The sequence below is a fragment of the Tachypleus tridentatus genome, chromosome 6, assembly GCF_004210375.1.
Source record: "Tachypleus tridentatus isolate NWPU-2018 chromosome 6, ASM421037v1, whole genome shotgun sequence".
Classification (NCBI taxonomy): domain Eukaryota; kingdom Metazoa; phylum Arthropoda; class Merostomata; order Xiphosura; family Limulidae; genus Tachypleus; species Tachypleus tridentatus.
Genome location: NC_134830.1, coordinates 132,163,926 through 132,177,646, shown reverse-complemented (window position 1 = coordinate 132,177,646; position 13,721 = coordinate 132,163,926). Strand labels below are relative to the sequence as shown.

Sequence of the window (13,721 nt, the reverse complement as noted above, 5' to 3'; positions counted from 1 at the left end):
ATGTACTTTAATATCTTACCCGTCGGTTTCGGAAGTCTGTTTCTCGCTGAGATTTATTTATCGGTTTCAAAGGTTTGGTTTTTTTTTAACAATTGTTACACACTTTATTTTAATACATGAAAGAAATATCGGACGTTGTTTTGATGCGACTCACTCTGTTTTGAGAGATTATGATTCCTGAGAAATGAAACCGTAAAAATAAAATATATTTTTAAGTTTGCTAAAAACTTCTATTTATTTACATTGAAACTTCTCGTGTGAGGGCCAGGTGTGGCCGACATTTTGCGTTTTTGGATTGCAGGTCCTAAAACCTGTGATTCGCAGTTTCAGGTGTGAGGGTGTGATAACTGTGACAGTCAACCTTACTAATAGGATGGAAGTAGCTAAGCTACTGTGTTGATGACTGAATATCCTCCCTCTGACCAGCAATAACAAATTAGTGATGGTTATGCCTTAACTTTGGTAGGGTCCTTGACATGACTTTCTAACTTTTGTGTCATATATATATATATATATCAAATGTCAAAAATACCTTTGTAAATATATCTCTGTCGAAAATAAAAATAATATGTGTGTATATATATATATATATATATATATAGAATCTAATGCACTACAGACTCATATAGAACTACACAAAAGTACTTTTTATTGAGCTGTATTTTAATTCTTTTCAAAAAGTGAATTATGTTTGTTTAATATTACTGATGTTACCGATTACGACATTCACTAAGTTTAACTCAGTATAATGTTTGGTCAGTATAATCGGTTGAAGATAGCACAGCACTCCTTTTGTAATGTTGCTGTTTTGTGTTATCGACGAAGAAAAACGTATCTCATACAGTTACGAAAATCGATGTAAATAGACAATTTTAACGACACATTAAACGCACGTGAAAAAAGCGGTCAAAATTCTCTGGGAAGGTATACTGCCACAATGGTTTCACTTTAACTGAGTAATGAAAACGGCTGTCATTTTTATAACGCACCAGTACAAATATCCACTGCCAAAGCGGTTTTACTCGAACTGAATAACAAGAATGACTGCCACTTTTATTACTCGTTCACAGTAGAAAGTGCTGAGTGGTATCATGTTTCGAACTTCGTAAATTACGATTCGCAGCCCGAATACGCTAACCACTAGCTCGTGACCTTCTCGTCTTTGAAGTAACTTCGATAATATTAGTGAAATGTGCATGTTATACTGATGACATTCAACACAGTTGTTGCTACACTCTGAACTATAATCTACAATATATATGGGTCTATTATACTCTTCGTGTGTTTGTATCATAGCATTTGTGGTAACTCCGTTGTTTCACATGTATTTCTGTCTGTTTCAATATTTGCTCTGGTGGATTTTCTTGCCGTTGTTACGTACTCGATGCGCCGCATGTAACTCGCTCTTTGTATCTTTACAGGAGACAGACGGCAGAGGAGCGAGAGGCCGAACGGCAGGCTGCCAATCGGTTAATGTTGTCTATTCAAGCTGATGTCGTTTCTAAAACGATCTATGAGAATTCCCGAGACCCGCTGTGCCTCAGCAATCCTTCCTTACATGCCCTACAAAGCCTCCAACCATGGTCCAACGAAGGGGCAGCAGCAGTTGCCGTCAGCGTAGCTCACCATCAGCCGCCGGAGCGATCGCCGGCTTATCTGGCAGCATCGTCCTTCGCGAGTTCTTTATGTTGAGTAACAGCTGGAAACCCTAGATTAACGTTGGTTAGCGTACACTCAGCATTGTGATATCTGAAAGCGAAATTGAACCTACTAATTATAAATATAGCAAAATATTGGCTATCGTAATAATTTAACTGTTAAACTAAGATACTAATTTTATGCGGCGACTTTTTACCATTCTGATGCATTTCCAGCACTACTACACAGCATGGCCTGGTCAGTTTGGGACAAATGTGTTGTTCCGTGGAGTACCTAGTGTACATTTCCAACACTACTCCACAGCATGGCCTGGTCAGTTTGGGACAAGTGTGTTGTTTTATGGAAGACTTGATACCAATTTCAGAGTGTCGCGTTTAACTTACTGCCCTCTGGTTATTGTTTGTTGTTGTTTATTTGTACTGAGCTAATATACAACTTCGACACTGTTCCTGAGGATTTTCTATCTATATAAATATAGAATTATTGTCCTATGGACAAGCTGCCATACATCATATCACTGTTCCAGCAGTTGACCTTGGTGATGTAGTGTTCTTATTGAAACTGATTTACCTACATTTTTAAATAAGGATATTGCAGAAGAGATTGGAACGGACCACACCATTCATTCTTAGACTAAAGTATGAAGACTATACTTAAATATTTGATTTCATTTAGGGAACTGTATCTAAAACAACGGCATATGTGTAGATCACGTCAATGCTTCGTCGCCCAATAAAAAAACACCTGTTCACGTTGTTGTAATTAATCAAAGCTACCCAGAAGACAACGCGAGTCAGTGGTTTCTGCGTAAGTAGCAGATTAACTTTCAAAATCGATTTACGAAAATTTCAAATGTTAAAACTTACAAAATATCTGCCATTAATCGAATCTCGTTTTTGGTAAATACGATATGTAGAATGAAACTAAGTGAATAAAGCTAAGAGAGAATAAGGAATACACTTCATGCAGACTAGTTTGTTAACAAAAATGTACAAATCGTGTTTTTGTTGAATAGCATTTTTAATCGTGTATTTAATTAATGTTGTCTAAAAATGTTATTCTAAATTTTAGTTTGATTAATATGATGGTTACTACAGTAGTTATTGTTTTGAAATATAAACTATTTTGAGAACCATATTTTAGCGTATTACTGTGCCAATGGAAAACTACTGGTTTGTAAGTATCCAGTAATGTGATTGTTTGCTCATTTTGGAATTATTTAGACTTACTTTAAGTTTTTCTTCTAATATTATGAATTCAGACAGTAAGTCATGTAAATAACACTTATGTAAATTAGAAAAAAATTTGGGTTTGATTTCGCACCAATATTTAATTATATCATTACACTAGCACGTGAACAGTAAAGCAAGTTTACTAATAATTAAATGATTAGATGAAATACCTAACACTGACGTATTAGAAAGCTCTTTTAATAACTTTATTGGAGCATAAGTAGATGATCATTTTTCTGAATCTGACTCAATGTGTGGTTTAAAGGTGGTTGGTACTATAAAGGAAAAGAACAGAGATTCAGTACTTTATAATTATCATACAAGTAGAAGCGCTTGTTTCCGATTGGTGATCACTAGTTCCTTAGTTTTAGCGTAATTCTATAAATATTTCTTTTATTCAACGTTCCGAGAAGAAACTTGATGTTCGATGGGTTTTCGTTACACTTCAGTTCGTGCTTTATGATGTATACACTCCTGAAGTGTAGGATCTCGTGGAAGCGTCCATATAATTTCTTGGTTGTCCATATGGGAGGCTAGAAGAACGAATTAATAAACAATTGAGCTTCAGAAGTGTAAATTATACACAAGTAGCAAAACATACGCCCAAAAAAAACAACCAACTCTTCAAGATCCTCCTTAGAACACAGACTGGAAGCATCTTGGGTACTTTTAAAACCATCACGATAAACCTAAAGGAAATCAACAATCAAAAATAGGGAAGAAATGCGTCCACTTTTGAACAGGTTATAATAAAACGATTTCTGAGCCTCACCACGTCGTTGCAGTCCATGTCATCATGTCCATCATACACACTCTGATAGCTTTGCACCTTGACAATAGTTCTGTCGTGTTGTTTCAATTGCAAAAGGCTCCATTATAATGCTGCCACTACTTTCTAAAGTTTTTTTATAAGTCGAAATGTTTGCGAAAATGACAGTTTACCTGCGCCAAACTGAGTAACCCAATTACACCGAAATTCATAAGCGCCTCGTATGGCAACTTGCTTGCTATGCCTTCGTATAGGATAACATGGATACTTATTTAATTCTTCAATTTCTTGAGGCATGCAATGTTTGAAAGGATATGTCGTCGTGCATGTTAAAAGATGTCATACGTTGTTCACGATGGATAGAAGTCTACTTATTACTGGTCCTCTTCTGGATGGTCTTCGTGCAAAGATGATACATATTCCTTTGTGTGCTAATACCATTAAGTGCAGGAGATATCCCCTTCTTAGAAATTCTAAATCATCAACCCAAACACATTTTTTTATGATCCTTCTGAAAAGCAATCAGCTTTTGGTGAAATCACATCTTAGGAAATGCCAAGCAATGCTAAAATTTATTTAGGATAAAACCGTTTTACCGCGACTTTATATTGGCTATGGTTTTCACGTAGCTTAATGATTAGCAAATTGAAAATCGTTTCGGCTCAAACGTCTAACTTTACCTGTTTGACGAGTATGAACATACTAGATTGAAAACACGTCATGAATATGATAAAACCTGTCTCTTTCTTTTAGATAAATGTTTTTAATAACCATTAAAGAGACAAAACTCGGTGTTTTTTTAAACATGTTTAATTTTACAAACGCAGCAATGCTGTCTAAACAAGTAGAGACATTAAAATAAAACCTGTGTGTAGTCTAAGTAACAACTCATAGCGTATGTTCGTGTTGGAGCATTTGTTGTCCATTATCATGTATATAGTTAAGTATGTATTTGTGTAAATATTGGTGTGTAATGATCATGTTCGTACATCGACCAATAAAGCAATGTTTGTACAACCACAATAACTGAGGTGTGTCTATTCAGCTTATTTTGGTGCAGACTGTTTCTACACCCAGTCACAGTAAATGATGTGCGACTCTTTGTTGGTGCTTTTATGTGCAACGTATTTGTACAACGATGCTAGAATGAACAATTTAGAAACAGTAGACAAACATCAAGCTCTAACAGTACATTATTAACCCAATGTGCCTAACATGTTGAATTAAAAGTTTCCCGGTGGAGTAGTGATAAATCTATGGACTTATAATCTGATATCTGGGTTCGATTCCTCGCGGTGGAATAGCAGCGACCCTGATTTTGCTTTGTTTTAAAACAAAACAAAATTTACACCTTACGAATAACGTGAAAAAAAACCCAATAAATTAAGACAGTGAATGTAGTGTGTCTTGTAACTAAAAAAACAACCTGCAGGCCACACTGTGTGTTATTAACAGGAGTGACAGTTTAATGATTTTCCACGTCATGGTGTTTGAACTGTGATAAGTCAAACTACCACATGTTATTAGTAGATATGGTTTTTACTTCACGCATTAAATTCTAAGACAATCCATTAAAAAGTACACGAGTTATAAAATTTCTAATTTTTATTGCATTTCCTTCTATTTTTCTTTCAACCGAAAGTATGGAAGCTTTTAGGCCTAGCATGGCCAGGTGGGTTAAGGCATTCGACTCGTCATCTGAGGGTCGCGGGTTCGAATCCCCGTCACACTAAACATGCTCGCCGTTTCAGCCGTGGGGGCGTTATAATGTGACGGTCAGTTCCACTATTCGTTCGTAAAAGAGTAGGCGGTGGGTAGTGACGACTAGCTGTCTTCCCTCTAGTCTTACACTGCTAAATTAGGGACGGCTGCAGATAGCCCTTGTGTAGTTTTGCGCGAATTTTAAACAAACAAATGGAAGCTTTTTTTGATATAGGAACATATTTAACATTTATGGATTTTTTTTTCAAATTTGGTACTGATATAGTTTTACAAACTACATTTAACGTTCTCATTTGTTGTAAATGTAAGCCTTTGTGCAAAGTTATTTAATAAAATCCTCTCAGGTTTAACGAAACTTTCTAAAGAGTAGCCCAAGAGTTGGCGGTGGGTGGTGATGACTAGCTGCCTTCCCTCGTCTACGCTAAATAGCACAGAAGTCAAGTGAGCTATCGATCTAACATTTTTATTGCAACTTCACCTGAGAGTAAATGTAGACCATTTTTAGCTTTTGTCATTCGGATTAAAGATGACTATATCAAAGCACCAAAACTATAAGGTGAAAGGATGTACAGATCATAAGTATTGGCTGTGACAAGGAAACTAGATTAGTAGTTTTTATATATCGTTCATTTTTTTAAAAGAATCATAAGGGTGTACGATTATTATTCGTTGCGAACTTTAATTAAAGAAGATTTAGCTTCACAATAATGTTAACAATGCTTAACTTATATACGGTAAACAACATTATATATTGTTACACGTTATGATTTATCACGGATGAATCTCCGATTTATTATTTTACCTAAGTTACATATTACGATTTCAAATAGTCGGAAAGTTTAATTTAGAAGTTAATCGATATGTAGAATTTATGGCACTTGCCAACAAGATTGATACACACAATTTTCTTTCTTAACATATTTTAATATTCAGTTTATAATAACGGTTAGTATAAATCATTATTTATAAACTAAAATAGTACAAACCCACAATCAGTATTCAGTCTTCTATCCGGTTTAGAACTGAATATTTTATCGACGGTTCAGGTCCACAATGAGCGAATTAATTTTATGTTGATACACAGATACACTTCACTTGACGAGAATGATAGCTAGCATATAATATTAACTTAAGCAGTTAACATAAGTAATGATGTTTGATATGGCTGAGATCATGGGGTGATGACGAAAAACTGTTAATCTATAATTCATGGCGTTAATATAAAGGAAGTTATTAACATTTTTAGAGAGAAAAACTACAACCACACATTTTAAAGAATCTGCGCCACTATTCATGTTATTTTACTGGACCAGAGATCAAAATTCTAATTGTTCATTACGTCATGACTTGAGATTCACATAAAAAAGAAATACTTTATTCACTAAAATAATTCACTCACATACTTCAAGTATTAGATAAACGTTAGCTCACTATTTTTACAGTTATTGTGAAAGCCATTTTGTGTATACTCAAATCGAGAGTTACTGACAGTGAATACCAAGTTTGTGGTAAACAGTTGAACACAAAAGTGGTCATTTGATCAATTCTGAAATAAGTTACCGTTTGATCTTCAAAAGGGTAATTCGACCCTTATTGGTTACATATAAAGTTTGCCTCAGCCTAGAAATCAATAGGCTTTCTCGAATCTACAACTGTAACAATACATCACAAGCCCTACTTTAATAGACTAAAAGCAGCACTCGAAATGTCACTTTGTCATGCTGAGGACACGCACTCCACGTAGGGTAAACCTTCCGTCTACTAAAACGTTTTTGTACAACCTAGTGAAAATAATCTATAAACTCCTTGGTAAAACGGGACGTTTAAATTGATACACCACAAAAGACCTTTTCGGTTTTGGAGTTCTGTCCCTAAAACTAGACTAAAAAAATTCCAAAGTTTGATATACATGTTAAATTAACTTCAGCGCATGCTCTACTTATAATTTTATGTAATTATTTTTTTACAGATTGGAATGTTGATCCACATGCCGTAATACTAAAGTCTCAGATCCTTTAAACTCTGCGACCCTGAACCCTAATATTTTGGTTCATTTCCTCTGGTTCAGTTTATTAAGATTAGGTCATCGTGAATGGCGTGTCTAAACATATGGCCTCAAACTAATGTCATCGACTATCAAACAATTATACGAGTGATAGTTTCATCAAGTTTAAATCAAGAAAACAAATAACGCTTTTCTTTCGATACCTAAACTCTCAACATCTTAATATCAAGTTTATTATCAAGCACCAAAGTAATAGTAAATTGTTTTTTTTAAACTTGAGTTTGATGTGAGTTTGCACGGCAAACTGACGTTATCTGTTTTACATGAACATTTTGCCAGCTTTTAAAGAATATTAGTCTATAGAGCTTATAAGACAGAAGAGGACAGAAAAATGTCGTTTGTTGTACATAAATGTTCTTTCTGTACCAGCTAGTGAAAAGAAGGTAAGAGTATTGAAAGAAACAGAGAGTGGAATACGATATCGAGTAAGCAGAAAATTCAGTTAGAAGTAAGTACATTCCACGTGCTTTAGCAGGTTTACAGTTACAGGCGTGACAGTTATTAAAAATGATAAAATAAAGGGTAGAGCCCTGAGTACAGGTTAGATACACACAGAGAGAGGTCTGTGGACTGAGACCAAGAGACCACAATACTGTTCCTATGGGACGATGGCAAAGAAACTGATGAGAATTTTCAGACTCTTCTATTTAAATATTGATAAAGACAGCAGCGTACTGTTCTAGAATTATGAAACAGAAAGATGGAAATGGAATCAGAGTATGTTGTGATTCTGTTGGCTGCCGAAACGAAAATGTAATTATTTGAGGTGGTTATTCTAATTTTACTGACTCAAACGTTGAAAACAAAATTGTCGTCGTGGTGTTATTAAGGTTACAAAACTGAGAGAAGACGAAATTTTCATTGAAATTAGTAGCATAAAGAGATGTTAAATGAAAGTGTTAGTATAAAGACATGTTGTAAAATGAAAGTGTTGGTATAAAGACATGTTGTTAAATGAAAGTGTTGGTATAAACACATGTTGTTAAATGAAAGTGTTGGTATAAAGACATGTTGTTAAATGAAAGTGTTGGTATAAAGACATGTTGTTAAATGAAAGTGTTAGTATAAAGCAGTGTTTTTAAATACAGAAAGAACTTTACAATAATGACATTAAGTGTTATGATCCAAAGTTTACTGATGGGTTTTAATGTCCCGATTCAACCAGTCTTTATGATATTCTCTAAAACACACGTTTCACATATAACTTTGGTTTTAAATGGCTTAGAGCTGAAAACAGTGTTTCTTTTAAGTGTCTACTATTATTCTTAGCTATAGGTTAAACTGAAAATAGCATATTGATGCCGAAGTTACAGAATGTCTAAATCTCTAGAGATATTTGTTTTTTACTGAATGAAGCTCTGACCGTGAAGGTTTACTAAGTTAAATATTCATTTTCTAAGGGGCAGTTCTGATTTACAATGGGGCTCTGACCTAATGGTTTACTCATGCTAACATGTGGTTTTGCTATACAATGGGGCTCTCTCTTAAAGGTTTACTCATGCTAAGATGTGGTTCTGCTATACAATGTGGCTCTCACTTTAAGGTTTACTCATGCTAAGATGTGGTTCTGCTATACAATGGGGCTCTAATCGTAAAGATGTATACATGCTTTATCTTAATCTCCCAAGATGGGGTTCTAGTATATAATGGGGCGCTAATCGCAAAGGTTTAACCAGTTTTGTCGTTCCCTTGTTCGCTCGTGACTTGACTGTACTTGTAGGGTTTTTATTACAGCGTGCAAAACAGCATCAAGTAGATTGAAACTATTCAAGGTGAAGGTTTACGTATTGGTAAAAGGACATTTCCCCGTATTCTCGTTTACTAAACTAAAGCAGTACTTTAGAAGGTTACATGTTCAGTCAGCCACGTGTACTCATAGTGAAAAAGAGGCTCTTAGTGATGAACCCGTCACAACGCCATCTATCCGGTCGTACAATTAACGTTAAAAATAAAATGGTTTTCTTTTAAAGCAAGTTTAAGTAGTTGTGCAATTTACTCTTTTTTTTTAAATCCAGCCCTCTAGCTACAGTTACTTGTAAATCGATTTTGAAGATGGATTTCTGTTGTTGCTTCTGAATGAAGCTTAGTAAAAAGATGTTCAATGTCAAGTCTTTCCATAATATATTTGTATATAACATATTTGTATATTTGTTCGCGTCCGGAAGTTGAGAAATTGCACGCGCGAAAGAAAAGGAATCTTTGGCGACACGAGCATTAGTCGTTAGGAGGCTTAAAATAGGAACAAGAAACTAAGCAAGTTTGTAGGTATCGAAGTCGATTTTGGAAAAGATAGATCTGAGTGGGAACTTGCGCTTGTAAATTTTGGGAAGACCGAAAATAATAACGGGGGGAGGGGTGAGCCTAAAGGATAGTTTATTTCAAGTAAGTCACTTGTTTTTAACGGTTAGATGTATGACCAGATATATGGCGTTGCGATTAGTTCATCACTAGGTCGCTCACTAATTAATTAACATCTTTGTCACCATGAGCACCTAACAATAGGTATATAGATAATCAATTTATAAATCTTTGTCACCATGAGCTCCTAACAATAGGTATATAGATAAAAATAGGTATATAGATAATAATAGGTACATAGATAACAATAGGTATACAGATAAAGTCATATTTGTACTGCTTTTTTTTTCTCCTCTCCTAATTTATTTATCTAAAACTTTTGCCTCTATGTTCTGTTTAAAGTGAACTTTATGATTAAATTCAGAAACAAACATTTGTCTATTGTAATAAAGTCTGTTTCTCAAGCACGTATTAAGAGGCTGACGTATATACACGTTTTTACTGGCGAATCCAACTGTAGCAACTTTGAGAAAGTTTCAACTTCCTTTGGTATTGCTAATTGTGATGTTTTCTTATGGAGTAAGACTGTTAGCGCTGTATCATATCTGTTGTGTTATACTCGGTGTGAGCTTAAATATCCTTCTATGATTACATTCTACTTATGAAAACAAATAATGTTTTCTTAATGGCCAGGTGGGTTAAGGCGTTTGACTTGTAATTTGAGGATCGCGGTTTCGAATCCCACCCACACTAAAACATGCTCGCCCTTTCAGCCGTGGGGGCGTTATAATGTGACGGTCAATTCCACTATTCGTTGGTAAAAGAGTGACCCAAGAGTTGGCAGTGGGTGGTGAAAACTAGCTGCCTTTCCTTCAGTCTTCACAGCTAAATTAGGGACGGCTGCAGATAGCCCTTGTGTAGCTTTGCGCGAATTTCAAAAATAAACTAGATCAACTTACAAAGCAATAAAAACATATTCGATCTCTCTAACTCCTTGCAGAGACGAGATTATTTCCAGTAGATTACGATTAGCTCCTTCTGGACTTGATCAATACGTCATGCTTGTCAGATAAAACCATTTCTATTCTTATGCCACATCTGCATACTGTTCGAAAATATGTTTAACTATTTTTTTGTTGTATCGAATATGACGAGGGACGACAACTTTAATAAAATACGTAGAAATAAATAAACTAAACTCATCCTAGGTTGCATATTCTTGAAAAATCTTAATTTGAAAACAAGTTCAGTTAGGGAAACTACATCTACTTTAAACTAAATTTATAAAATACGGACAATTATTGATAAAAAAGAGAAAATATTTTCAGTAACGAGGGACAGTTATTAAAATAATATTTTACGGCATATATTAATACCATTAATTGAGTATAAAACTAAATGCACCACTTTTTCTTGTAGAGAAATTACAGATCCACCAGAACGTTACAAAAAAACAACCAACATCGCCTTCCCAAGGAGAATCAAGCCTCAAGGTTTAATATAGTTAGTTCTTATACATTCTACTGACCCTCTGTGAGGCGCTACCAAATATACTTATTATTTTTCTTGTTGTTTGGGGAAGATGTTATACTGATATAATATTTCATTTATCTGCAATCATTGACTTGTTTACTGAGTTTTGTTTATATAAGTGAGTATTCAACAGAAACGATTATTTCGTTGTTAACCACTATAAAGAGGGATTTGAAAGCTTTGCAAGGAAATAAATGAACTTGTACAGCGTTTTCTGTTTCGAATTGTTAAAGCCTATGACACATAAACCTTCAATTTAATTATTTAAGTGCATGTGAGTTTTCAAAATAGTCTTATATTACTCACTACGTGTTGTTTAAAACAAAATAAACAAAAGCAAACTCCAGAGATTCTTTAGTCCACGTTGTGCCGAGTTGGAAGTGAACAATAATATGGCTTCTAAAGTAATGTCTCCTACATTAACTTTTGCTCTTAAGTTAATATTTTTTGTAGGATGTCAAGTTTGAAGGCTGCATACTGGTAGTTATCCCTCCACTCGCGTGACACGCTGTTAGAGTGAGCCACATGTGAGTCGAACTCATCCAGTGGCTGTAGGGGGGGATAGGATGATTTTAATAGAGAGGTGCGAGATGCTAGGCCACATGACAGGCAGATATAACAACAGAATGTCAGAGACTATTACGTAATAGTTCCATGAAGTGGAACCAGAGGGCTGTGGCACAACGTAGTGATATCACCCGAGATGATGATTTCTTGATGTGCGTTTTCAGACCACTATGAAGACGAACATAAAGTCGTAGTTCTAAGAAGTGGATCAATATGTCTTAACATGATTAGATTTAATACAGTCGTTATACAAACACTAAAAAAGGACGCTTAACACTAATTTATTAGTTCTATATCTATTTACCTTTCCTGACCAGATATATCTAAATAGCTCAAAAAAAGTTCTTTATTCAAATATCATTCAATAATTAAAATTTACTGTTTCATTAGTTCAACTTTATGCTTTTAATATAACATGACAAAATATTTTATTTTACACGTGACACTTTCTAGTTTTATCCAACATAAGTTTTACGTTATTTTACTTTCACATATCATTACGTCATCAATGTATATATTTAATTATGTTAAAACAATTATTTCAAAGACAGTTTTACTCTCTATAGGATTTTAACAAATCTGCTATTATATTTTATTTGAATGAGATCACAGCTTATGTTTTTGTTTTCAGTTATGTATATTTATTTGTGTTACATGTATTTTATCTAAGTGGAAATAAGAATTATATGTAGATCTCAACATACGTTGTGTAGTCTATACTTTCATACGATAGTATGCAGCATATCTAATTTATTTTCATTTCCATCTGTGGTTCATTAACACGATGGAGATATTTCACTCTGATTCATTGTGACATGTTAAATCTGTTTAGCTACAAAACACGAACTGCTAACATATACACATGCAACGAATATTTCAGTAACTTTAATTTTAATATCTAGTTAATAAACTCTGTAGCAAATCTGTGTCTGCAGAGTTACACTGTGAGAATCCGGGTTTTGATACTCGTGTTAGGAAGAGCACAGATAGCTCATTGTGCAATTTTGTGCTTAATTTCAAACAAACTGTTGTATTTCGTTTTGCAACATAACAAATGTTATTAATCGCTATTATAGAATAACAATACTCACCATTTTGTACAAACTTTGAGGACTGAACATTCTTGAACAAACTGTAACAAGTATATGATATATACAATATTGTCTGCACACACGCATCAACGAATACAGTCCTTACAGTATTTTTTGTTGTTGTAGGTTTACGTTCGACAGTCCTTCTTTATGATTTTCTTATATTTAGATTATGTACAAACAATCATAACGGATCTAGGTTTACGATGCACACTTGTGTTTTTCTGGATGATTAGGTATCAAACCTCCAACCATCTTTCCAATACACAAATCTTGTGAAAATATCAAATAAATTAGCGTTTTGTACCGACTGCATTAAATATAACCATGTTGAGACACTATGGCATCATGTCTGCTTTCATGGCAGTCCAACAACGCACCCCTGTCAATACACCATCTTCGTACCAAAATATATGAATCATAGATATATCAAATCATAAGAATATCCTGGTAAGGAAGTTCAAAAAAGGTTTTTTTGAATTACGTGACATCCCCAGCACTGAGGTTTGAAGACACAGTTTAAAGTGAGATGACAGGGTAGAAAATTCTGCAAAAATAACTGTAGTTTCCCACAGCAGCAAGCTTTTTCGACAATCTCTCTCAACTTACCAATAAAAATAAAGCCTCAGGCAGCTAAACACAGGCATATAAAAAGTGTTACGTGGTAATTAACCTAAGAGAATTTCTCACTACTTGTTGTTCATGCCGGACCAGTGAAATGGCAGAATTACAATTACTGCGTGTGTTATCACTGCAGTTACCAAAGGTGTTGGAAGCAACCTGAC

General features: G+C 34.6%; 1 protein-coding gene across 2 annotated transcripts in view; it reads left to right on the top strand.

Annotated features, from left to right (window-relative positions):
• Positions 1-11,636, top strand: part of LOC143253682 (T-cell leukemia homeobox protein 3-like) — a 47,810-nt gene extending 36,174 nt beyond the window's left edge. The window contains exon 3 of one of the 2 annotated variants that reach the window (XM_076507931.1): positions 11,165-11,636. In XM_076507931.1, the coding sequence (XP_076364046.1) occupies positions 11,165-11,249 (85 nt within the window). In that variant the 3' untranslated portion in view covers positions 11,250-11,636. Of the gene's footprint in view, positions 1-1,421; positions 4,681-11,164 lie in introns of those variants that run through there. The other variant, XM_076507930.1, reaches the window with a different exon arrangement.
• Positions 11,637-13,721: the final 2,085 nt, after the last annotated feature.